This window comes from Chelonoidis abingdonii, chromosome 2 (assembly GCF_003597395.2).
Source record: "Chelonoidis abingdonii isolate Lonesome George chromosome 2, CheloAbing_2.0, whole genome shotgun sequence".
Taxonomy (NCBI): domain Eukaryota; kingdom Metazoa; phylum Chordata; order Testudines; family Testudinidae; genus Chelonoidis; species Chelonoidis abingdonii.
The window spans coordinates 17,303,599-17,328,447 of record NC_133770.1 but is presented as its reverse complement, the minus strand read 5'-3'; the positions used below and the strand labels follow the sequence as shown (position 1 = coordinate 17,328,447).

At 45.8% G+C, this 24,849-nt stretch overlaps 1 protein-coding gene across 7 annotated transcripts in view; it reads left to right on the top strand.

Moving 5' to 3' along the window:
• Positions 1–24,849, top strand: part of PRKAG2 (protein kinase AMP-activated non-catalytic subunit gamma 2) — a 403,677-nt gene that overhangs the window by 249,362 nt on the left and 129,466 nt on the right. Inside the window, exon 1 of one of the 7 annotated variants that reach the window (XM_032778663.2) lies at positions 1,270–1,340. The exons of the other annotated variants lie outside the window; for them this stretch is intronic. Within the exon in view, the coding sequence (XP_032634554.1) occupies positions 1,307–1,340 (34 nt within the window). The 5' untranslated portion in view covers positions 1,270–1,306. Of the gene's footprint in view, positions 1–1,269; positions 1,341–24,849 lie in introns of those variants that run through there. 7 annotated transcript variants of the gene reach the window in all.

Sequence of the window (24,849 nt, the reverse complement as noted above, 5' to 3'; positions counted from 1 at the left end):
TAGATGCTTCCTGTGATGAGAGCTGCTGGAGGCAGTCAGTCAAGAACGCATGTACCGGCAGTGAGAGTGAGGACAGGGAAAGGCTGGCACTGGGCATTATGTGGGCAGGAGGAGCACAGACTGGATTGTTTGTATTTAATATTTCTCTAATGCCATAATTTTGGAAGGGGATTTCCGGAAATGAAGATGGTCCCTGCCCCGAAGTTGCAGGATCCTGCAAGGTGCTGAGCACCCTCGGCTCCCATTGTTTCTTAGGGTGACCAGATGTCCCGACTTTATAGGGACATTCCCAATTTTGGGGTCTTTTTCTTATATAGGCTCGTATTACCCCCCCACCCCTCTGTCCCCATTTTTCACATTTGCTGTCTGGTCATCCTGTTGTTTTCAGATGATGTGACGGAAAGATGGCAAGAAGAGGGAGGGATGAGGGGTGTAAATAACCAAGAACATGATTGATACCATGTGCTGTATGAAGCTTAAAATAATTAGTTGGGATGGGGTGTGGGGTGAAGCTAGGCAGTGCATGAGGTGTGAGCCCAAGAAGAAGGCTGGGACTGGGTGACATGGGAGGGGAAGAGTTTCCTGGAGAGAGAAACCACTTGGCCAGGCCTATGGAAAATGTAGGCACGCACTGGCTTAAACACTGCTGAAGGGCAGTTTGCACTTTCTCCTGCCAGCATTTTACAACAGCATGGGGCTGAGTGAGAGGAGGCAACAGCTGCAGCCTGTACTACAGCCGGGTGAGGGAAGCCACCGTGTGGCACACTTTGTCGGGCGTTGGTCTTGTGCTGGCCCTCGCAGGCAGGCATATTGTCAAGAAAAGGGCTTGGTGGAAGGGGGCAGTGTCTGCTCAGTTCCTTAGCTTGCAGCCAGAGAGATGAATTTGGCCAGTTAAAGAAGGATTTCCCAGAGTAGGGAAACTAGCTACAGGTTATCTATAAAAATACTTGTCACCTTTCATTCAAGGATCTCAAAGCATTTTACAAACATGAACTTATCCCAATGTTGCAAATGCAGAAATTGACATGCAGGGACAAATTAATCCCTGGTGTGAACCCCATTGACTTCATTGGAGTTAAACCAGGGATGATTTTGGCCCAGAGAGAGATTAAGTGGTTTTCCAAACGTCATACAGCAAGTCACTGGCAGGACCAAGAATAGAACCCTGTCCTCCTGACTCCTGGCCGTATGCTCGAAGTACTGGAGTCTGTTCTCTAGAGTGTAGTCTATATAAATGGGGGATGGCTCAGGTCGGAGGACAAGGATCAAGGGAGCATGTAACAGTGACTGTTTCTGTGAGGAGACTATGGAGAATCCCAGGAAGGGAGGCAGCCAAAGGGGTTAGTATGACTTTTTTCCCCCCTTTCTCCAGGTTTCTCTATTGGGGGTGGAGGATTAATATGATGCCTTTGATTGCTCAAGTATATGGTGGCATGGTGTAGTTAGGCTTCAGCTGGGGGCTTCTAAGCACTAAATAAGGAAAGTTGGAAGGAAACTAGAGCTGTGTAAATCATTGCACAGAAGGGAGGTTAGACTAGGAGCAGCTGGAGATCAACACAGAGTGAAACTCTCCAAGGCAGCTGCTGCTTAGCATCGCTAATGTTCATTTGAGATCACAATCCTGCACAAGCTAACTCCATGGAAATTTACCTGTGAGTTCAATGGGATCAAGAGCAGACCCATAGCAATGTGTTTCCTATCAAAGGGGCACCAGGGAGTCATGAGTCATTTCTTCGAGAGGGTTTTGGTGGATGCACTAAAAAGCAGCATGCAGTCCCTGCTATCCCAGATGTGCACAAAGATTAATTCCCTGGTTAGCCAGATAAGAATTATGATGAGGCAGAAGTCTGGGTCAGCTGCTGTGTGGTGGGGAGCGCCACAGGCTGCAGCGCGTCTATTCCTGTTGAATTTTAAAAAGAGCTAGTGTAACCCACACACACTAGCACAAGGGAGAATTTTTCTTTTAATAACAGAAGAGATGTTCTGAAAAATATGGATTTCAGAGACAGATGAATTGCTAGTTAAAATTTTGTGCTCCTATAATGTCTTTCCCTGAGGATCTCTAAGTACTTTACAAGCATTTAATTACTCAAACCACACATCACCCTTGTGAGCATCACAGAAAATAAACAAACATGAATTGTGCTCTAAGTCAGACTCTCGACTCAGCCTTAACTATTGGAGCCACTATTATTATCCTCATTTTACAGGTCAAGAAACTGACACACACAGGCTCAGTGACTTATCCAAATTCACAAAGCAAGCCAATGGCCTAGTCAGGAATAGGTCCCAGGACTTGAGACTTGAAGGCCCCTGCTCTGGTTGCCTTCTGAAGGTGCAATATTTTAAGCACATGCCCAACTCTTAGGGTTAATGGCCACACGCGTCGAGATGGGTGTACCCTTGTTTGCACTGGCTGCTTTTTTTTTGCTTGCATGCATGCATGCATGGCAAATAAATAGCAGAATGGTTTTTATATGCATTAACATTCCATACACTGGATTATGAGGATAGTATGTATACTGTGCAAATCCTTAGTGATGTCAGTGGGACTTTGTATGCTAAGATTTAGATTGTGAGAGTTCTTCTCATATAATTTGTCCCCTTAGTATCAATTGTAATGTCAGTGATGTTTGGTTTTTTTCATTTAGTTTCCTTTAACAGGAATATCCAGTGGGAATAACACACTCAATTAAAGATAAGGGTCTGAAAGCAAAGCAAGGAGCTTCTGAATCACATCTGTCTCTCCAATCCATCCTAAATTTACTTCCTTGTGAAAGCGTACTACAGCACACAGGAGAAGAAATAAGTCACACATTGTTCTGAAACCTCCTAAAATATCTGCTTAAAAAAAACCCCTTGTGTTTAAAGTGGTGATTTGCAAAGTTACTTAATTTTGTATTAGAAGAGGCCAGTTACTATCTCAACACCTTTAGGTGTATTATAGATCTATATATTGTTCACTACCCCCCCACCCTTTTTTTTTTTTTTGTCTTTCAGAATGTAAGCTCTTCAGGGCAGGGACTGTATCATTGTTTGTTTGTGACGCACCTTGGATGCTAGGTGCCACCAGAAACAAATATTAAACAATAAAAATCTCTGGTTTATGATAGCTTTGCCTGCATAAAACAGGACACAGGAGCCCATGCATGGAAAATCAGCCAGAGGGAGGTTGCAGAGGCAGATATTAGTAGCAGCCTCTCGCTGCAGGGGCCTAGTTCAACCTGAAAAACTTAGCGATGCTGGACAGTGAAGAGTTATGGTCAGGGCATCCAGGGGACAATGATTCAATATATCCCTATTGAAACTAGCGGTTGTCCCCTGACATAAACCCTTGGGGAAGAAAGCCAGTGGAAACGTACTTTTTGCTTCCCGTTGGGGGTGAACCCTGGGCCCCAGTGGTCTCTTGTGCAAGGAAGAGCAGTTTGCCCCTCTCTGTCTAGCCCGACATGAACTAAAATAGCAATGAAAACCCACAGTAACAACCCCTGAAAAACTGAGGTTGACAGTGGAAAGAGCAGTTCAGCATTACAGCTAACAGTCCCAATAGGCTCCACTAGAATACAAAACGAATGTAGCTTCATTAAAACCTCTGTGGCTGAGCGCAAAGTACCCTGTGAGAGCTGAAATACCAGGTGGTGCATTAAGTAAATAAGGCAGTGCTGCCACAGGCATTGTTTCTCACAGCAGCCAGCTGTAACTGGCATATAGTAGAGCTGACCACGTGAATCTCTGCCATGTGATGCAGTACTATGATTGGCCAATACCTAAATGCCAGACTAAGAAGTCAGTAGGGTTTAGTTTGTCTCCACAGTTGCCTTGACATTGATAAGGGCCAAGGACTGTAGTAGCAGGCTTGATGTGTTAACATGCTCATCAGTCAACTTGTTTAGATGTTGATGGGCAACTTGGGGTCTGCAAAGATGCCACATGTCTATCTTGAAATAAATAATTAAAAGGAGCAGGTGAATTGTTGTTTGAGAGGGTGACTTTTTAAAGTGCAAATATCTGAATCTCTTTGGGAGAAAGACTTTGCTGAAAGGGTGAATCTTGTACTCATTATTCAAGCATAACTCCTATCTGATTCACTTTGTATAGTCACCTACACTTGTGCAAATCAGAATGGGAACATTTTAAAACCACTGTACACTGCTGATTTACCAAAGCACTAGGGCAGTGTTAAATCAGGCCCTCTAGGTATTTTGGAAGAAGGGGTTGAAATATCTGAGCACTTGCCTTCACTTTGGTTAGCTTGAGTTAAAACTTGTGTTTTCCCCTTACTCAAGTTCTGTCCACACACAAGTGTGATGATGCTTCTAATTCAAGCTGGCTGGGCAGTTATGGGATACGTGCTGTAGCTGGAGTAAGCACAGCTCGGCAGCTGCTAACACAATCTGTGTAGCTCAAGTGTTATTTCAGTGTGGTCACTCTCATCGAGTTGGCCTAACTCCAGTGTAGATAATGGAATTGACTCTGCAGTGAAGACATACCCTGAATGTCCATCTTATATAGCGGAAAATAAATAGACCTTTTTTACATTTCACTATTATTTCAGGCGTGGTTACGTACAGCCTTGGGAACACACAGAAAAGATGATTTTATTACATTTGCATCTTTCTGTGGTTAGTTCCGTAAATCCTAAACTGACTTGACTTGCAGGAGTCAGTTTGCCTTGTGTCACAGCCCTGGTAAAGCTCTCTCTGCTAGACATTCACTAGGCAGGTATATTTGCATCCCACATGCTGGACCTGTGTGCTTTTAAGCTTTTCTTTATCTGGGTAGGATCTTGCACTGTTTCTTTGGCCTCTGTGGCAGGCTTCCTGCCTGGGCATGGATTCTGTTACCTCTTTGCAGAAGTGGGATCCCATAATCCAGCTGCTATAGACCCCCATTCCAGGGCTGACCCAGCCCCCAAGATCCCTGGTTGCTTCAGCAAACTCTTTCCCAGAGCTCCAACATTGTGAACGCTCTGGTTTACCATTTACCTCTCCAGGGACACATGATCGTGGAAGCACATTACACACAGGCTTTGCAAAGGTTTCTAACACAATTATGCTTTACTTTAGATAGCACGAGAGATGCAGATCTAGATGAAACAATGAAACACCTGTACACGTTTCCCTGCCTCTGATCTCTCACCACTTTGGGCTCAGGTCACAGTCTTTTGAGAAGTCAGGATCTTTCCTGACCCCCTTCCCTCCTGCACATGGCTCCTCCTCTGGAACATGGAGCTTCCTCTTACTCCTACAGCCAGCTTTCTGCTTCTAGTCTCTCTATAAGCTCTAAAATGGCCAGTGAGAAATCCCTTCTTTTATAACCTCCAGTCCCCTTACCAGGTGACCTCTGATCAGGTTTGTCAGGTGATTGGAGTCACACAGCAGCTGATCCGTTCCTTAGTTAAGTCTACATGGGCAGACTGGTTTTCTGTGGGCAGTTGGTAACTCTTTGTCCAAGGGGTCTTCCATCTTAACAGAGGACCATCAAGGTTTAACAACCCTCCAGTGTTAGCCCTGTGTCCAAAATGGAGGTAAAAAGACAGAGGTGGCAGCCTTGCCCACATTCAAAATGGAGTTCGCAGTCTGAAGCAGACACACAGCAAGTCCCCAATAGGAGACAGAATTTGTAAGCTGTACATAGTCAGATGTCTCCCAATCATCACACCTTAATGATCAGAAAGCAGTGTTTCTATATCGCTGGGAAGAGTGTAGGTTACTGGGGGCACTGGTGCAAGGGAAAACATTCTGTGCAGAATAATGATCCATTGTGGCAGCGGCAGTTTTGCTGAGTAGGTCAAGTGCGGTTTCCAAATGTAAGAATAAGGACCTGCTCCTGGATGGTGTGAAGCCTGTAGGAGTTTAAGGCACTGAGACCTTTACAGGACCAGACCCTAGGGTTAGGACTGTAATTGAGTATTCCCCATAACCAAACAGTTTCTCTTAAAGGGAATGAAAGTTCTTCAGTGGGAAGAGAAACACTTATAATTTCACTGATTAAGGCATTCAGAATGATGGTCTGCTTTTCTCAGCTTTGGGAGCAGTGGCTGTTACTAAATTCTCAGATCTTATGGAGATGATATGATGATAAGAACCTAAATAGAATAGAATAACCTGAAGGTTGGGAATTTGTATATTTTTCTTTATTTTTACAGCATGAAATAGCCAATAAGGCAGAGGCTAATGCCCAGATGTATGGATTCAGCTATAGAACAGTGATTAAGATAAAGCAATGGTTTGTTAAAACATGGTATTTTTATTTCATTTGAGCTGTTGTGGGGAAAAGGCACTAGATGCCTTTTTACTGCTGAAAATAGAGATTTTTCTTAGGAAACTTTTTTTAGAATAACATTTGAAAATTGATCATAAACCTAATTTAATCTTGGCTCTAGATTGGCCTGGCCATTGCATGCTCTGCATGGGAGCAGAGGAGGATATGAGGAACCTTCCCAGACAACATGTGGTAATCTCTGAGTGTAGAGACTGCTGATCCAAGGGTCCCCAAGGAATGAATGTCCCATAAAGGAGTGGATGTCATCTCTTCCGTGGTGGCCTGTAGATCTGAGTGCCCATTGGAGGGACATGTTGTCCCATCTGAAGTGACAGTGTATCTTGAACATACCTCCATGTGTGCTGAGGGACTGGGAGCAGGGATTGTACCTACAGAGAGGGGTGGTGACAGAATCCAGCCCACGTGGAGCACCTTCTTACTTGAGTATTATACACAAGGGAGAGGATTTTCCCCTTTAGAAATGACAATGGCCCCTTTCATCACAGAGCTCTGCTGAAGGAGATCACAACACAAACTTTGGAGAGATTTTGAAGGAGTGTTGTCTTGTGGTTTCATTTAAGGGAATTGGAAATATGGGCTATTGAGTTCTATTCCCAGCTCTACCTCTGTCTCATTGCATGACTTTGTCTGAATCACTTAACCCTTCCATGCCTCAGTTTCCCCATATGTAAAATTTACCTACCTCATAGAGGTGTTTTAATGCTTAATTAGTGATTGTTCAGAAAGATAAAAAAATATGATGCAAAAGTGAAACTAAAACTGAGTGTCACTTTAAGTTACCACCTGGGTTAACAGCCAGCAGATTCTCAGTCTTTTGTGAGGTTCCTAACTCTCTCATGCGAATACACCATATTTTAAGCAGCACCCATGGAATCCTTTACCTGTCACACGCAGACACCCGCATTTATTTTAGTTACACTGAAGCTGAACTGCTAAAGCAGCTGGAATCAATGCTGCCCTATCTTAGGCTACGTCTTCACTACCCGCTATATCTGCAGGTAGCAATTGATTGCTTGGGGATCGATATATCGCGTCTCATCTAGACGCGATATATCGATCCCCGAACGTGCTTATATCGATTCCGGAACTCCACCAACCTGAAAGGAGTTGCGGAGTCAACATGGGGAGCCACGGACATCGCTCCTGCGCCATGAGGACAGTGAGTAATTCGATCTTAAATAGTTCGACTTCAGCTACGTTATTCACGTAGCTGAAGTTGCGTATCTAAGATCGATTTTTCCCCCGTAGTGTAGACCAGCCCTTCCTTGGGAAGCTGAGAGGAAGGGGCACAGTCCTTGGCTGCCAGGAGGGAGATGGCTTTTCCATCTCAAATATGGGCTGAATAGTTTAACTACGGGGGCTGTGGCTCCTCAGGAGCTGTGATATTTTGAATCTCTGTGTTGATAAGAATGCTAGGACTGGCAAGAACATTTCCTGGAAAGAATCCATGTTATTTTTGGCACAATGACTATTCAGCTTACTTATCAAGTTTACTTTTTTATAAAGTGGTATGTTATTTTACAACTCTGTACATGTGTACAGTATGTCACTAACACTACTTGATTAAAAAGAGCCAATAATTCTCCACATGCATGTGGCTGTATCATTTTACAGCCATTAAATATTAATATTAAACTTCATATTGCATAACTTGCACCATTTGCTTAAGTGCTAAAATAGATGTAGTTTCATGCCTGAGGAGTGAATCAGCTTAATGAACTAATAGTAAGCCCCACTTAGATTCATCAGTAGCCTGCCTACTCTGTTTTCATTGCTAGCAGAAGAATGCAAATGAAAGGAGAGCGTTGTCCTGATTTATGAAAGGAATCAGAGGAAAATCAGCACTCTGAGCCACTGCAAATTAAAACTACTTTTGTGTGTGTGTGTGTGTTTTTTTTTTTTTAAAGAAGTTTGAGTCTAAATGATCAGCAAATGCTTAATTAAGCCTTGGAAGATAGGAAGACTTGTTAGTGATGGTTTGGATCCGTATATGATCAAACAGATAAATTTGAGAATATTGAACAGATCCATAGTCATGTGAGAACCTCAAAAGTGATTTACTGCAAGTGTCCAATAAATCCCACAAATCTGATCAATGTTATTCCTAGCAGATAAATGAAAAAAGCAAAAACAATAGCAAACTCCAGACCATATCATTTGGTCCTCCCCATGTGAGGAGGGTCACAACTCCATTCAAGTACCAGCCAAAATTGACCATTGTGTGCACAAGTGGCAGGGATGATCATGTTCTGAAAAAGCAGCATCCCACATTCCTCTGAAATCTGCAGCAGCCACCTCTGTAGATGTGTGGTTTGTGAGGGGCATTGTGTGTGCAGGAAAGGTAGTGTCCTTTTTTTCTGCAAAGGGATGACTTGAGCCTGTAACATAAACATATGTAGCAGAGCTGTCAAGTTGAAGGGAGGCACTGGCAGGAGACTGCAAGCTGTGAGCATTGTTTCCCATAAAAAAACAGCTGCATCCTGCCATGTTGCTGGCAGATGACAGCATCCATGGTGGGTGTCGCCCACTCTGCAAAGGAAACCTAATAGAGAAGCTGTGATTTCAAATACCCTCAAGAGGGAAAAAAATCAGTGTGCTGTTTTATTAATTCTTTCCTCTCAAGTCCTAAAGGAGGGTGGGTTTGCATAGGAATGTCTGAGTGGGAGGAACAGATAAAAGCTATTCAGAGTCAGGACTTCAAAGGAAATTATTGTGTGAGGGATTGGTCTGTATAGAGAAAGCAGTTATATTAGTGATGTTGGTGAACTTTTATGACAAACTAATATACGCCAACCGGGATATTTATTCTAGAGTTGGCCAAAGATGTGGCCCTTAGCTTCTGTCATCTTCAATACACTGATGAATCCTATGCATCCCATCATGTGTGGGTCATCTCAATCTAATCTGAGGCTCCTCAAACTGAGATGGAGCATTGCATGCTGGGATCCATACATGCAGTGGACCACACTCATACTTCTAGTTTGCCCATTTTGCTCAAGTTAAGGAAGGCCTTTTGGCAAGCTGCCAGTGTGTTCCTGTCAAACAAAGGGATGCATGCCTGCTTTTGCCTTCTGTATATGAGTTTGAGTGGTTTCATACTAAGAATTGTGTTTGAAATTCTAGTTTTAGGTGAGCAGATTGAGGAAAAAAAAATTTACATCTTGTAGCTACTGTGGTTGCTATGATAAAGTCAAAAGTTGCCAAACAATGATATCTGAGATGTCACGTTTTTCCTCCCATACTTAGAACGGGGAAAAACTGCAGTATCTCAGATACAAAGTATGGTTAACAGTCGATTGTTTAATGTCAGTCACTATACTTCAAAACGATAGCCTGGAATATTTCTGAAGAACAGAGAAAATGTGTTGGTGCATTGTTTGGGTTTAGCATGGTGATCTCAAATCTTTCCTGTGTTTTAGGCTGTGCTATAATATGAACAGCTGCTTCTGTAGGTTAATTCAAATTAAAATTAAGGACAGCTTGCAAATCTTGGGGCTTATGAATATCAGTAAGAAGCAATGCAAACAATTCTCTATTTTTTTATTGCCACCAGAAAAGAGATTAGAAATGAAATGAAATGCAAAACTGTAATAATGGAGTGGAACAAGGCAAAAAGTTTTTGTTCTCCCTTAAAATTGGACAAGAAGAATCACTGGAGAATTATAGGGCACAGTCCTGCACCAACAGGGGATGGACTGGTCTTGTTCATCTCTAATGTATTTTGTGTTGACTAAAAACTATTACTTATCTGTTCAGTGGAGAAAATGCAGAGCAGTTTAGGTTTGATATTATAAAGACACCTTGGTTCATAGTACATTTCTCCAGTGAGGGAAACATTGGGTGATGGGGAATTCTTTGTACATGAGTTCACCTCCTTATTAAAATGTTTAAAAAAAAAAATAAAAAAAAATTAAGGGGATCTTAAATATTTTCCCTCTTCAGACTCCTAGCTGAATACTGAGTTTTCTTGACTCCATTGTGGAGGTGTCTAAAGTTTCTGGCTATTTCTTACTGCTTCCTTGTTTTAAGTGTACTTTCTCCATAACATCATTTGTTCTGCCTGATTTGTTTAGGAGAGCTTTTCGTAATGTGTGAACAGGCTTCTTTCTTCCCAAGGGAAGAAGTTAAACCTTTCTTTAGTGCATTTGAACCATGACTGTTAAGTACTCTGTGATGTATTGTATTGTTTCTAACCATGTGGTATAGCTATATCTCACTTTCTTTTCATTATGTTTTATACGTGGTAGAGCAGTTCAGCTACTGTACGCACATATGACTTCAGGTATTTCTAGAAATATTGGCTGTTTAGATGTTAGTCCAATAGGTTTTAAATTAGTGCAAGGTTTTGTTAGTCCAAAATTTATTTTGGCTTTATGAAAAATCTGAGACTTGCATTTTTAATGTGACTTGACCTTTACAAAGATCCTTATATTGGATTTACAAAGCTGAGATCTATAGCAGCAGCAAGCTTTTTGTTTCAATATTAATCATGGGATAGCATATGTGAATCTCAAAATGCTTTACAAATACAGATGAATTAGCTCTCATAACAACTCTGGGAGGTAAGATCTTAGATGTTAGACTAGATGATCTAATGGGACTTTTCCATACTGTCTCCCTATGGAAAAATTATCCCCACTTTGCAGATGAGGAAACTGTCACAGAGAGGGTAAAGCCCAGATTTTCAAATGTGTGTTCTAATTTTCGGTGCTTCAGTTTTGGGTGCCCAACTTAAGAGACACCGGTCTGATATTCAGATGTCCTGAGTACCAACCACTCCCATTAACTTCGCTGGAGTCATGGGTGCTCGGCACCTGTGAAAATCAGGCAGCTGGTGTCTTAAGTGGGGCTTCCAAAAACAGAAGTTCCCCAAATTAGTGGACATTCTTGAAAATGGAGGCCATAATGATCTGCCTGCAGGAAGTGTCTGGCAGAGCAGGGACTAAAACCCAGATTTCTTGACTCTCCCTCAAGTGCTCAGCAGCCAGTTTCATATCCATAATGGGATAAGAATAGTCCTAAAAGATGTCATTCCTCAGTCTCCTTTGATACACTGCTTCCTGTGTCCTGTCTAGCTGGGATGCCAGCTTTGTCAGGACAGTGAGTGTGTGGCTACCCTGTGTCTGGTGGTAATCCTGTTGGCACAGTTTATTGATATTGGAAATGGTTTCTTTTGACTCACTGAGTCCATTAGCTCAGGATGGACTTGTCCCAGCAGCAAGATTTTCAGAAGTAATGTGTTTTTTTTCCCTTTTAGTGGTTTGTCAGTTTCATCAGTTACGGCTTCCCCAAAGGCTAACACTCTGCAGACTCTCTTGAACAGCCATAAAAGATACCAAAGATAAAAGTACCTTCGCAAGCACCATTTATCTAAACCTGTCAGAAACTGAGAATTGAACAGGAAAGTTGGCTTCCTTTATAATCTTGAAAGATGCTGAGCAACCTTAATTCCCACTGAAATCAATAGGAGTTGAGGATATTCAAAATACTGCAGATTTTTTTTATGCATCTCATTGTGGCATTTTGCATTAAGCATCATCTGTATATGTCTGCAACACCCACTCTGAACCAGACTTGTGATTAGTGCAGTCTAATCCACAGGGATGCAGTTCTCCCCAACAAACCATAAGTGCTGGAAAAGGCAGCTGTAAGTCTGGGAAGAAATGAAGGAAGGGTGGGAACTTGTGTTGCTCCCTGTAAAACTGAACCATGTAGGAGTCAGGATCTTCATTAAAACTGTAGAGAAATAAACTAAATATTGCATAATACCACACTAAATAAACCCCATGTTAGAGCATCAACAATATTTATCTGGGCATTTTGTGATCTTAAAGTCAATTTTATTTAACTTGTTGAGAACAGTAAAACTATCAGGAGAGGCTTAGCAAATGTCCTTTTTATGTGTTCTTCATAAAAACCATGAAGTACATCATTAATTTCTTTAATCATTAGATGTGTTAATTTTCCCCTGGAAATTTCTGGGATAATAGAGAGACAAAATGGGTGAGGTAATATTTTTTTTTATTCGATAAAAATATATTACCTAACTCTCACCTAGTCTCTAATGTTCTGAGACCAGCACTGCAAACAGTGGGATAACAGAGTCCTTCCTTGGGTGTTTAGTTAATAATTTCCTGACCGTATCATCAGTGCCTTAGCAACTACTTGACTAAACTCAGACTCCCCTTTAAACATGTCATTCAGCTTGGGTAAGGTGTGGCCTGACCCTGACAGGTACTGAGCATCTCAAACTCCCTTTGAACTGAGTGGAAGTTGATACAAAATATTTTAGGCCTTGCTGACCCATACCCAACCCCTTTCCCCTTCTTTTTTTTTTTGGTAGTGGAGCTTATAAATATACTTCATTAGGGTAAAAAGTGACTTGCTACTGGCACAGCTTTCCCCAGTCTGAAACCAAGTTAAACAGTACCACTTCAAGCCTCAGTTTACACCAATACAGTGCACCAGCACTAAGGTGCAAAAATCCCCAATGGAGGATTAGACCCATAACGAATAGCTGTGAAAATGGGTTTGTAAAATTCTCTCAAGCATTTGTTTGTGATTTCTGGTTTCAAAAAACCTTTCTGCATGCTATTGTGAATTTTTTTTGTTCAGTCCCATTCTATGGACTAAAGTCTTCTGATTACACACACAATTTCCTTTAAGTACACTATGTGGGCCCAATTCAGATGTGGTGTAAGTGGTTCAACTCACTTAAAGCATGTAGACCTATTTACCTTGCGCACATGGTTTACATTAGTGTAACTTCATTAAAGGTAACGGACTTACTCCTGAATTACACTGGCATGAAAGAGAAGAGAATTGGGTCCTGTGTGTTTATGATAAACACACACATACAGGCCTTATTTGGATTCATACTTTATGGGGATACACTGTATCTGTTTAACTAGTTTCTTATTTGTAATGAGGTTCATAGATCTAATGTCATAGATTTGTGGACCTCATTACTCCAAGGAAGGAAATGTTCATGTGAGGCATGGATAAATATTCCTGACTTGGATGATAGACGTAGCTAGATCAAACTATGTAAACACAATGAAGAACTGCTATAAGACTATTCGCTGAAGTACAGGTGAGTTGGGCTGCACATTCCAAGTGAAGTTGTCATTTTCCTTGTGAAAATACATTTGTTTTCAGCATATGGTCTCTCCACCCTTCCTCCTCAACTGATGTTGAAAACTATTTAAAAGTTAACTAGATGGAACAGAATCATTGTTAGCACTATTACAGAAAGCAGTGAGACCTTCTCACTTGGAAAATGTACCCCACTTCTTCTCCGAGTAATGTCTCTGTGGGTGTTCCATTCAAATGAGCATGTACCCTGCACCTTTGATGGAGATTTTTGGTTGCAGTACCTGTTCTGCCTGCACATTCACTGTACACATCTTCGTGCCTTGAACTGAGGCCATACTGCAGAGGTGGCCAAACTGTGGCTTGTGAGCCACATGCAGCTTTTACTGTTAAAGTAAAAGCCCCCAGCTTCTCCCAGTCTCCATCTCTAAGACTTGCGGGGAGAGCTCGGGACCTCTGCCTTGCAGGGGGTGGTGGGGTAGGGGCTTCTGTCCAGGGGAAGGGGGATCCCTGGGCTTCAGCCCTGTGGGTCGCATCTGCCGGGGCTTGGTGCTTCAACAGGCATGGGGCTGAAGCCCTGAGCTCTGGCTTCTGGCAGGTGTGCCCTGGCTCTCGAACTTCAGAAGATTGTCATATGAGGCTCAGTGGGCCAGTATGTTTGGCCAACCCTGCTATAGAGGGCTCTGTGGGCAAAGTGACCTCAGTTCCTACTCAATCACCTTTGGCCAGAGACGGTATCTAGCATGTGACTGTGCTGTATTTGTTTCCCACTTTTAGTAGTGTTTTAGCTTTATAGTTAGTTTTAAGTAGTAGTAGATTTAATACCTTACAGCTGGAACGTTTGTTACCCTATTTAAAAAAGATTGTTTTTCTTTTCCCCCCATCGAGGGGCTTGAACAACTTTTTCATTTGTTGGGGATGCCAGGCTCACTGGGATTTAAAAGGTGCCTTTCTTACTGAGAAGCAGTCCTTGTTAGTGATGGGCACTCTCACTGCATTCATTGCTTGGGCATATTGCACACCTCTACCTCAGTACGTTCCAGGCCAATGGGGACTCCAGGAAGCGGTAACCAGCATATCCCTTGGCCCGTGCCACTTCCCATAGCCCCCATTGGCACTGACAATTAATTAAGCCCTCTCAAAGGCAGCCAAGTCCATCTGGCAAACCCCAGCAACATTCCCGCCCCCCAACCACACAGAAGAGAGATGATTAAAAAATACTACGTCCAAGGATTCTGAATTTTTATTTTCTCATCCTACACCAAACTCTCTGTTCATGGATGCAGCCAATGAAAGGGGTAGGTAGCATATCCAAAAAGCCACCCCTTTATAATAAGGACCAGAAAGTCATAAAAGCTATTAATCAACAACACTTCAGTTCAGGATAACTCACCACCAGGTGCTGATGTCAGAATACGACTACCTGAATTAAGAGAAATGTAATACTTTTACTGACCATTTTCCACAGGAACATCGTGAACAGGTCAGCTCCATAATAAAAGAGGGTCAGCTTTTAGCAAAAACTTCGCTGCAAGCTTCACTAAATGTGACGAACAAGGCAACCAGGTCTGTTTCCACCACAGTATCAATGAGGCAAGCTTCCTGGCTTCAGTTGTGCCGGGGGGTTTCGCGGGAGGCACAATCGACTATGAAAGATTTACCTTTCAAAGGCCAGAGGCTTTTCGTGGATTCCACAGACAACTCGCTTCATACCCTAAAACACTCTAGGACAAAACTTAAGTTTGTAGGGATATACACTCCTGCAAAAAATAAGGAAGTTTAGCAGGTCTCAGTCAACACAAAGATCCCACCTTGCTCAATTTTCTGCCTTCCGTAGGCCACCGGAAACACTGACCAAGAGGTTGAGGTTTTCAAAGAAAAAGTCTGCAACTACCTAGACTGCTTCATCCCAGACTTCAGCATCATTCAGACATCATTTTTGATGGTTTTGGTCAAGAGTCCAGACCATCCAATGACCAGGTTTTATCAACTGCTGGACATAACCCTTCTTCCTCAATTTGAACACCACTTCTCTCTTTCATCAAGTACGGGAGACTATAACATTGGACAAATGGGTATTGGAGGCCATTACTTCTGCTGTACTATCAACTTTACCTCCACCCCACCCTTCCAACCCCTTCTTCTTCCCCCTTCAGGGGCTCCTCTCATGAGCAATTGCTGACACAGGAGATCTCATCACTCGTAAATCTAGGAACCATTGAGTCAGTCTCACTTCGACACAGGAAAAGGGTTCTATTCAAGATATTTTCTGATACCAAAGAATAATAGTTTGGAGGCAGATACTCCATCTCAGACAATGGAACAAGCATGTCAGACATCTGAAATTCAGGATGGTGTCCCTAGCAGCTATAATTCTTCTTCGAGTGCTTGCTCATATCGATTCCAATTAGGTGTGCGCGCACCGCGTGCACGTTCGTCGGAAGATTTTTACCCTAGCAACACTTGGTGGGTTGGCTGGGCGCCCCCTGGAGTGGCGCTGCTGTGGCGCCGGATATATACCCCTGCCGACCCAACCGCCCCTCAGTTCCTTCTTACTGCCCGTGTCGGTCGTTGGAACAGTGGAGTGCGGTTTTACTGACCTCCACCGCCCTAGCTACTCGTAGTTCTCTAGTTATTTTTTTTTGTGTATATAGTTCAAAGTTATAGTTAATTTTTATCGTTCATAGTTAGTGTATAGTTAAGAGGGGTTTGGGGATTAGCCCCTTTCCCGCACCCGGTGCCAGGGCCCATGCCCGGTTCACTGGGTTTCAAACTGTGCTCGGCCTGTCACAAGCCGATGCCAACCGGAGATCCACACGACTCTTGTCTTATGTGCCTCGGGGAATCTCACCTGACAGATAAGTGTCGCATTTACAAGGCTTTTAAGCCGAGACCAAAAAAGGAGCAGAACTTTCGGTTAAAACAGCTCCTCATGGAGGTGGCTCTTACCCCTCCGCCTTCGGCACCGAGCACTGGGCAATCGGCGGGCAGAAGCGCCTCCTCGGCACTGGACCACTCCGGTACTGCCAAGGCCTCTCGGCACCGGCCATCGCCAGCACCAAAGTCAACTCGGCACCGCTCCCGCTCCCCGAGGTCGAGAGAGCCTAAGACTCCTGCTGCTTCCGTGCCACCTGCACGGCAGCCAGAGAGCTCGTCTAAGTCGGATCGCCCGGCACCGACACCTGCTGTGGCACCGACAACGTTGGCACGTTGATTCCGGTCCCACAAGGGCCATCGAGTCCGGTGCCTGTCAGCTCCCCGGCACGAGCCGTGGTTGAGCTTACTATTCCATCCATGCCGGAGACATTCTCAACGGCGAGGGATGTGATTGCCATGACAGAGTCGATGCTGCCTCAACCCCTGGCACCGCCGGTGCGAGGTAGTGCAGTCTATCGGCAAGCCTGTCTTGATAAGACCATCCTCTGTCGGCACAGCAGAGCGGCACCATTCACGCTCACAGTCCCGCAGACGTTCTAGGTCCCATCGGTGCTCCCGCTTCCGACGCCACTCACAGTCCCGGCACCGTTCTCCTCGGTACCGGTCGCATTCGCGGCACTGTTCAGTATCCCGTTCACCGGCCCGCTACGCCCGGCACCGCTCCAGGCACTGTGACTCCCGTAGCTACTCCTGACATCGAGTCTTGAGATCTCGGTCGACCTCCCTGCACTGCTCCGGTTGCAGGTCCCGATCTCGTTCCAGGTACTGGTATGCCTCCCGGTACCGGTCCCCGGTGCTGAGTAGAGCAAGGTCCGCTAGAGACAGACTCTGCCCAGGGCTTTTCAGCTGCTCCATGGCCATCCAGACACGTATTAGTGTCATCTCACACGGACAGCTCTTATGCACAGGACCACAATTCTGATGTGCCCTCCAGAGTCTTCCAAGAGACCCAGGCCCAGGACCAAGGCCCCCATCAGTGGTCTTTCTGAACACCTTGGGCGTACCACCAGGCCCAAGGCGTACCAGTAGTTCCTTCCCGCACTGTCTCATCAGCGCACCGAGTGCCAGGGGCGACAGTTAGCCGCCCTCCTCCGACTGCTACGGAGGAAGCCCCAGTTCACTCACCAGACTCCCAGGTTCCACTGGAGCAGGAGGTCGCTCAAGAGCAAGAGGCCACACAGGATCCGCTCGTCCCCAGCATCTCCTCTCCTCTTCTCCAGATGAGGCGGTGGCAGGAACATCCTCCTTGGGGCCCTCCTCCAATCAAACTGAGAGCCCATCAGGATGACCTGAGGAGGGTAGCACTCAATATGAACCTCCAGGTGGAGGAGGTCCCGGAGGTAGAGGACTCGATAGTGGACATTCTGTTGGCGGATGCCCCCACCAGAGTGCCCCTACTGTTTATTTGGACCATCCAGGCCAATGCCGATACCATATGGCAGTCTCCAGCCTCTATCCCTCCTGCAGCCAGGGGAGTCGAGCGTAAATACATGGTGCCCTCTAAAGGATACGAGTACTTGTATGTCCATCCTCCTCCCTGCTCACTAGTCGTCCAGTTTGTTAATGAGAGAGAACGCCATGGCCAGCAGGCACCAGCCCCGAAATCGAAGGAGGCTAGGCGAATGGACTTACTCGGTAGGTGCCCTACAACTCCGGGTAGCAAATCAACAAGCCCTGCTTAGCCGCTATAATTATAAGACCTGGGCGGTGGTGGGTAAGTTTACGGAGCTATTTCCTCAAGACTCCCACCAGGACTTCGCTGTCCTCTTGGAGGAAGGGAAAAAAGTGGCCAGAACTTCCCTCCAGGTCTCATTGGATGCAGCCGACTCAGCAGCCAGGACTCTGGCCTCGGGTGTTGCCAGGAGGCGCATCTCATGGCTTCAGGTTTCAAGACTCCCACCGGAGCTGCAGTATACCATTCAGGACTTGCCATTTGATGGTAAATGTCTCTTCTCAGAAAAGACTGACCCCAGGCTACAAAGCCTGAAGGACAACAGGGTCATAATGCACTCTCTCGGCATGCATACGCCGGTGACCCAACATAGGCCTTTCCGTCCCCAGCCTCACTGCCCATACTCTGTGCCTAGACGAAGACAGGACTTCGGCAGGTGGCACGGCCACGGTGGTCGTAGATGACAATCAGGACCCCAAGGGGGCCAAAATAAAGGTCCCTCGAAACTACCAGCCGAACCAAAGATGAACTTTTGAAGGTGTGCCCGAGGGCGGCGTACCAGTTACAGGCCAGGATCCCTCTCCTCCCTTCTCCAGCCGTCTCTCCTACTTCCTCCCGGCGTGGTCCCAGTTAACTTCAGATCGCTGGGTCCTACGCATGGTGGAGTATGGGTACCACCTCCAATTTATTTCAACCCCACCTTCCCACCCTCCAACCCCGTCCCTCTTCAGGGACCCCTCTCACAAGCTATTCCTCTCGCAAGAGGTGCGGACACTTCTTGCCATGGGAGCTATAGAGGAGGTACCAAAGGAGGAAAGGGGCAAGGGATTTTACTCCTGTTATTTCCTAATCCCCAAGTCAAAGGGAGGTCTCAGACCTATCCTAGACCTGCGAGGATCAACCAGTTTATGATAAAGTTGATGTTCCGCATGGTATCCCTGGGGACCATTATCCCGTCCTTGGATCCTGGAGACAGGTATGCCGCCCTCGATATGAAGGACGCGTACTTTCACATCGCCATTTTTCCTCCACACAGGAGGTACCTCCGCTTCGTAGCCAACTGTTAGCACTTCCAGTTTATGGTCCTGCCATTTGGCCTTTCTGCAGCCCCAAGGGTATTTACAAAGTGTATGGCTGTAGTCGCCGCCTATCTCCGCCGACGTCGGAGACACGTTTTTCTGTATCTGGACTACTGGCTCATCCGAGAGGCCTCTGAGACACAAGTCACCCAGCATGTAGGCATCGTCAAGGACTTATTCACACATCTAGGCCTAATGATCAATATAGAAAAATCCACTCTGGTTCCCATGCAGAGGTTAGACTTCATAGGAGCTACCCTGGACTCCAATCTAGGCAGGGTCTGCTTACCGCAGCTGTGGTTTCAGGGGATGGCAACAATCATCCGAGGTCTACAGAATTTCCCGACGACCTCGGCTCGCACTTGTCTCGGTCTTCTGGGTCACATGGCTGCCTGTATGTTTGTAACCAAATACGCCAGACTCCGCCTCTGTCCTCTCCAAGTTTGGCTCAACTCGGTATACCGCCTGGGCAGGGACCCAATAGACACGATAGTCACCATTTCCCCGAGCACCCTAGGCTCTCTAGACTGGTGGCTAACTCCCTCCCTGGTGTGTACAGGGTTGCCGTTCCATCCGCCCCAGCCCTCAATGTCCCTGACGACGGACGCGTCATCTCTTGGCTGGGTGCTCACCTCGGACACCTTCGTACTCAAGGCCTCTGGTCATCAGGAGCTGGCATTACACATAAATGTCTGAGAACTGAGAGCAGTCCGCCTGGTGTGCCAGGTGTTCCAGCAACATTTACAAGGCCGTTGTGTCTCAGTGTTTACAGACAACACAACGGCCATGTACTACATAAACAAGCAGGAAGGGACACGATCCTCCCCCCTTTGTCAGGAGGCCATCCTACTCTGGGACATTGGCATACCCCACTCGATAGACCTGGTAGCATCCTTTCTCCCAGGGGTTCGGAACACTCTGGTGGATTGACTCAGCAGGTCCCTCCTGTTTCACGAGTGGTCGATCTGCCCGGACGTTATTCATTCTGTTTTCCAGAAGTGGGGATTTCCCCACATAGAGCTGTTTGCTTCCCGCGCGAACAGGAAATGCCAGATGTTCTGCTCCTTCCAAGGTCTCTCCCCAGGATCGATCTCGGATGCTTTCCTGATGGCGTGGAAGAGCCAGCTGCCTTATGCCTTCCCACTGTTCCCGCTGGTTCACAAGGTCCTGCTAAAACTCCACAGGGACAGAGCGCACCTAATCATGATCACTCCAGCGTGGCCTAGGCAGCAGTGGTACACCACATTGCTCGACCTGTCGATAGCCAACCCAATTACCCTGCCACTCCACCCAGACCTCATAACTCAGGACCACGGCAGGCTTCGCCACCCAGACCTGCAGGCCCTTCACCTCATGGTGTGGCTGCTGCATGGCTAAACCAGTCAGAGTTACGTTGCTGTGCATCAGTACGACAAGTTCTCCTGGGTAGCAGGAAACCTTCCACCCGGTCGACGTATCTGGCCAAGTGGAAGCGTTTCTCCTGCTGGTGCAAAACGCATAATCTTACTCCCACTGAGGTCTCAATTCCCTCTATTTTGGACTACCTCTGGTCTCTCAAACAGCAGGGCCTAGCAGTATTGTCACTGAGGGTACATTTGGCAGCCATCTCTACCTTCCACCCAGGGGAAGATGGCCGTTCCGTGTTCTCACGCCCTATTGTTTCGCTGTTCCTCAAGGGCTTGGAGCGCTTATACCCCCAAGTACGCCACCCAGCCCCCTCCTGGGACCTCAACCTGGTTTTAACCAGGCTTATGGCTCCCCCATTCGAGCCGTTAGCTACCTGCTCGCTACTCTACCTGTCTTGGAAGACAGCTTTCCTCGTAGCCATTACATTGGCCAGACAAGTCTCCGAGTTTAGGGCCCTTACGGTGGATCCGCCATACACCTGTGTTCCACAGGGACAAGGTGCAGTTGCGGCCACACTCTGCATTCCTCCCTAAGGTGGTTTCGGCCTTTCATGTTAACCAGGACATCTTTCTCCCGGTCTTCTTCCCAAAGCCACGCTCAATGCGACAGGAGCAACAGTTGTGCTCCCTGGACGTCTGTAGAGCGCTTGCATTTTATATTGAGCGGACAAAACCCTTTCGTAAAACGCCCTAACTCTTTGTCGCGGTGGCAGACTGAATGAAAGGCCTACCTGTTTCCTCTCAGAGGATGTCATCTTGGGTGACAGCGTGCATCCACACTTGTTATGATTTGGCTCATATTTCCCCAAGCCACATCACTGCGCATTCTACCAGGGCTCAGGCTTCATCTGCCACCTTCCTGGCTCGTGTACCTATCCAGGAAATATGTTGCGCAACTAACTGGTCTTCAGTCCATAACTTTGCTTCACATTATGCCCTGGTTCAACAGTCCAAAGATGATGCAACCTTTGGCTCAGCAGTTTTGAATTCTGCAACATCTCACTCCGACCCCACTGCCTAGGTAAGGCTTGGGAATCACCTAATTGGAATGGATATGAGCAAGCACTCAAAGAAGAAAAGATGGTTACTCACCTTTGTAACTGTTGGCGCCACTCCAGGGGGCGCCCACCGAGTGTTGCTAGGATAAAAGTCTTCCGACGAACGTGCATGCGGCGCGCGCACACCTAATTGGAATGGATATGAGCAACACATCTTGAAGAACAACAGTTACAAAGGTGAGTAACCGTCTTTTCCCTCCCTGGAATTAGGGGACTGGTTTGCGAGCCACAACCTCAAAGATGCCTACTTCCACGTAATGATTCATCCTTCTCACAAAAGATTTCTTTCACTTCACTTTCAATCACAATCATTACCAGGTTCTACACTTTTTTGGCCTGTTATCCGCCCCAAGAGTGGTCTTAAAAATCATGGCTGTTGTAGCTGCCTACCTCTGTCATATAGGGATAACTGTCTTTCCTTGCCTTGACAACTGACTCCTCAGGGGTTGGTCATATCAGGAGTTAGGTTTGCCGTCCAAACAACAACTTCACTATTCTGAAGGCTAGGCCTTCAAATAAATCTCAAGAAATCTATCTTGACCTCTGCACAACGAATGCTCTTTATCGGAGCACTTCTGGATTCGATAATGGGAAGAGTTTATCTCCCTCTTGACAGGTTCCTTGCTCTAAAGAACCATGTACAAAGAGTGAAGCTCATCCCTCAAGTTCCAGCAAGAACATGTCTGCAACTGCTGTTATGTATGGCAGATTGTGTTTTTGTAACACAAAGCAGCAGTTTGTATCTTCAGTATCTCCAAGGGTGGCTCAGGACTATTTGTGTACCCAACAAACAGTATTAACAAGCAAGTATCTGCGCTCAATCAGATCCTGCAGTCAGTCATCTGGTGGCTGAATCCATCCAAAGTTTGTGCAGGAATCCTGCTCATCCAGAATCCTCTACAGTCATAGTAATGTTGAATGCTTCCCTTTTGGGATGCGGAGCACATTGGGGTCCTCACACAATCCAAGATGAATGGTCACAACATGAACAGTGCTTGCACATCAATCTGTTGGAATTAAGGATGATCAGAAATCTTGTCTCCAGTTTCTTTCCCTACTTAAAAACAAGTCTATCAAGATCATGGCAGCCTTGTATGCATGTATTATATCAATTGTCATGGTGTAGCATGTTTCTCCCTTGTTCTGCCCCAAAGCGATAAAGCTTTGGAAATGGTGCATAGCCAATCAGTTACTCATTTAATCTTCCTACCTTCTGGGTATACAAAACACCATGGTGGACCTGAGCAGAGATTTTTCCCTAAATTACAAATGAGAGTTGTACTCTCGAGTCTTCAACAATATATTCATGGCTTGGGGATTTCCAGACGTCAATTTTTACCACCGCAGCCAACACAAAGTGCAGGAAATTGTGTTCCAGAGGCGGGGCTTTATTACCAGTCTCTAGGAGATGTTTTCGTCATTACATGGACAAAAGGTCTTCTCTCTGCATATCCTCCAACTCCATTGCTCTTTAAAGGTTCTTGTCAAGGTCAGACAGGACAAAGCCAAAATCATTTTGATTGTACCAGTTTGGCCAAGGCAAGTTTGGTTTCCTTACCTCATCAAACTCACCTCTTGCCCTCTGTGGCAGCTCCTGAACAAACCTTGACTGTTATCTCAGAATGCAGGTCAAGTGCTCCATCCTAATCTGAACATCCTGCAACTACAAACCTGATTCCTCAGTGGTTCTTGGGACTAGAGACTACATGTTCATCTGAAGTACAAGAGACACTGGTAAATAGCAGAAAGGAATCTACTAGACAAATTTACCTTCAGAAATGGAGAAGATATAACCTTTGGTGTAACTGGTGCCATCCTTCTCTTATCCAAATATCTCTTTCCTCAGTCTTTGATTACCTGTTGGAATTGAAAAATTCAGGCCTATCTACGAGTTCCATCAAGGTTCATTTAGTGGTAATGATAGCTTTCCATATGGCAGTAGAGGGGTTCTCAGTATCTGCTCATCCGACCACCGCAAGATTCTTAAAAGGACTTTTTTTCTGCAGATTAGAGCCTCATCACCATTTTGGGATTTCAGCCTAGTTCTTAACTAGGCCCTTGAAACAACTCTTTGAGAAGGGGCTTGGCTACACTTGAGAATTACAGTGCAGGTGGTGGCTTTACAGTGCTGTAACCCTTTACTCCCCGGCCACACACTGGCAAGGCATGCAACTTACTCACCGTCCACACTTACAAGGCACATACAGTGCTGGATCTCCCTGGCTGCAGCGCTGGCTGTACTCCTGCTCTGCCTGGGGTATAAAGATTGCAGCGCTGATGATGCAGCACTGCTCCGCAAGTGTGGCCACCAAAAGCGCTGTAATTGGCCTCCCAAGTATTCGGAGGTATCCAAGAATGCCTGTTCAACCACTCTGCTGTTTTGTTGTGAACTCTGGGCTCCCGGAGCTGCTTATCTAAAAAACAAACACAGCTCTTGAGCAGAGGCAAGCAGGGGGATTCCTTTGGAATGTCCACAGCTAGTGTTTGCTTGAGGAGAGAAACAGCGTGGCGGGGGGGAGGGGGTCCGTTTCGGAGCAGCTGCTTATTTGGTCTGTAAGGAAAAAACCAAAGAGGGCTATTTGCATTTAGTGAATGAGAGAGGGGTGGGGGAAGGGGTTGGAACTTGTAAGGCAGGGAGCTGACACAGTGTCAGCTCCAAAAATCCACTCTCTCTGTCTCCCCTATGCTCCCTGTCACACTCCACCCCACCCCCCTCTTTTGAAAAGCACGGTGCTGCTACTTGAACAATGGGATAGCTGCCGATAATGCACCACTCCCAACACCGCTGCAAACGTGGCCACACTGCAGCGCTGGTACCTTTCAGTGTGGCCACACTGCAGGGCTTTCTCTACACAGCTGTACGAAGACAGCTTTAACTCCTAGCGCTGTACAGCTGCAAGTATAGCCAAACCCCCATTAGCTACATGTTTGCCGCTACATCTGTCTATGAAGTTAGTCTTCTTGGTGATCATCATTTCTATTCAAAGAGTTGAGGAGATGGGAGGCTCTAATGGCCCGCCATCCTTTTACTTTGTTTTCCAAGGAGAAGGTATCTTTACAACCTCATCCAAAGATCTTATCTAAGGTGTCCTCTGAATTTCATACCAACCAAACTATTCACTTTCCAGGGTTTTTTCCTAAGCTGCATCAGCCTACATGAGTCTGTTTTTCATACACTAGATATTGTGAGCATTAGCCTTCTACTTAGACAGGACTAAGGCATTCTGGAAAACCCCTAGACTCTTTGTTTCTATTGCATAGAGGTCTAAGGGAGCATCTGACTCCACTCAGGGCATATCTACACAGGGATAAAAAACCTG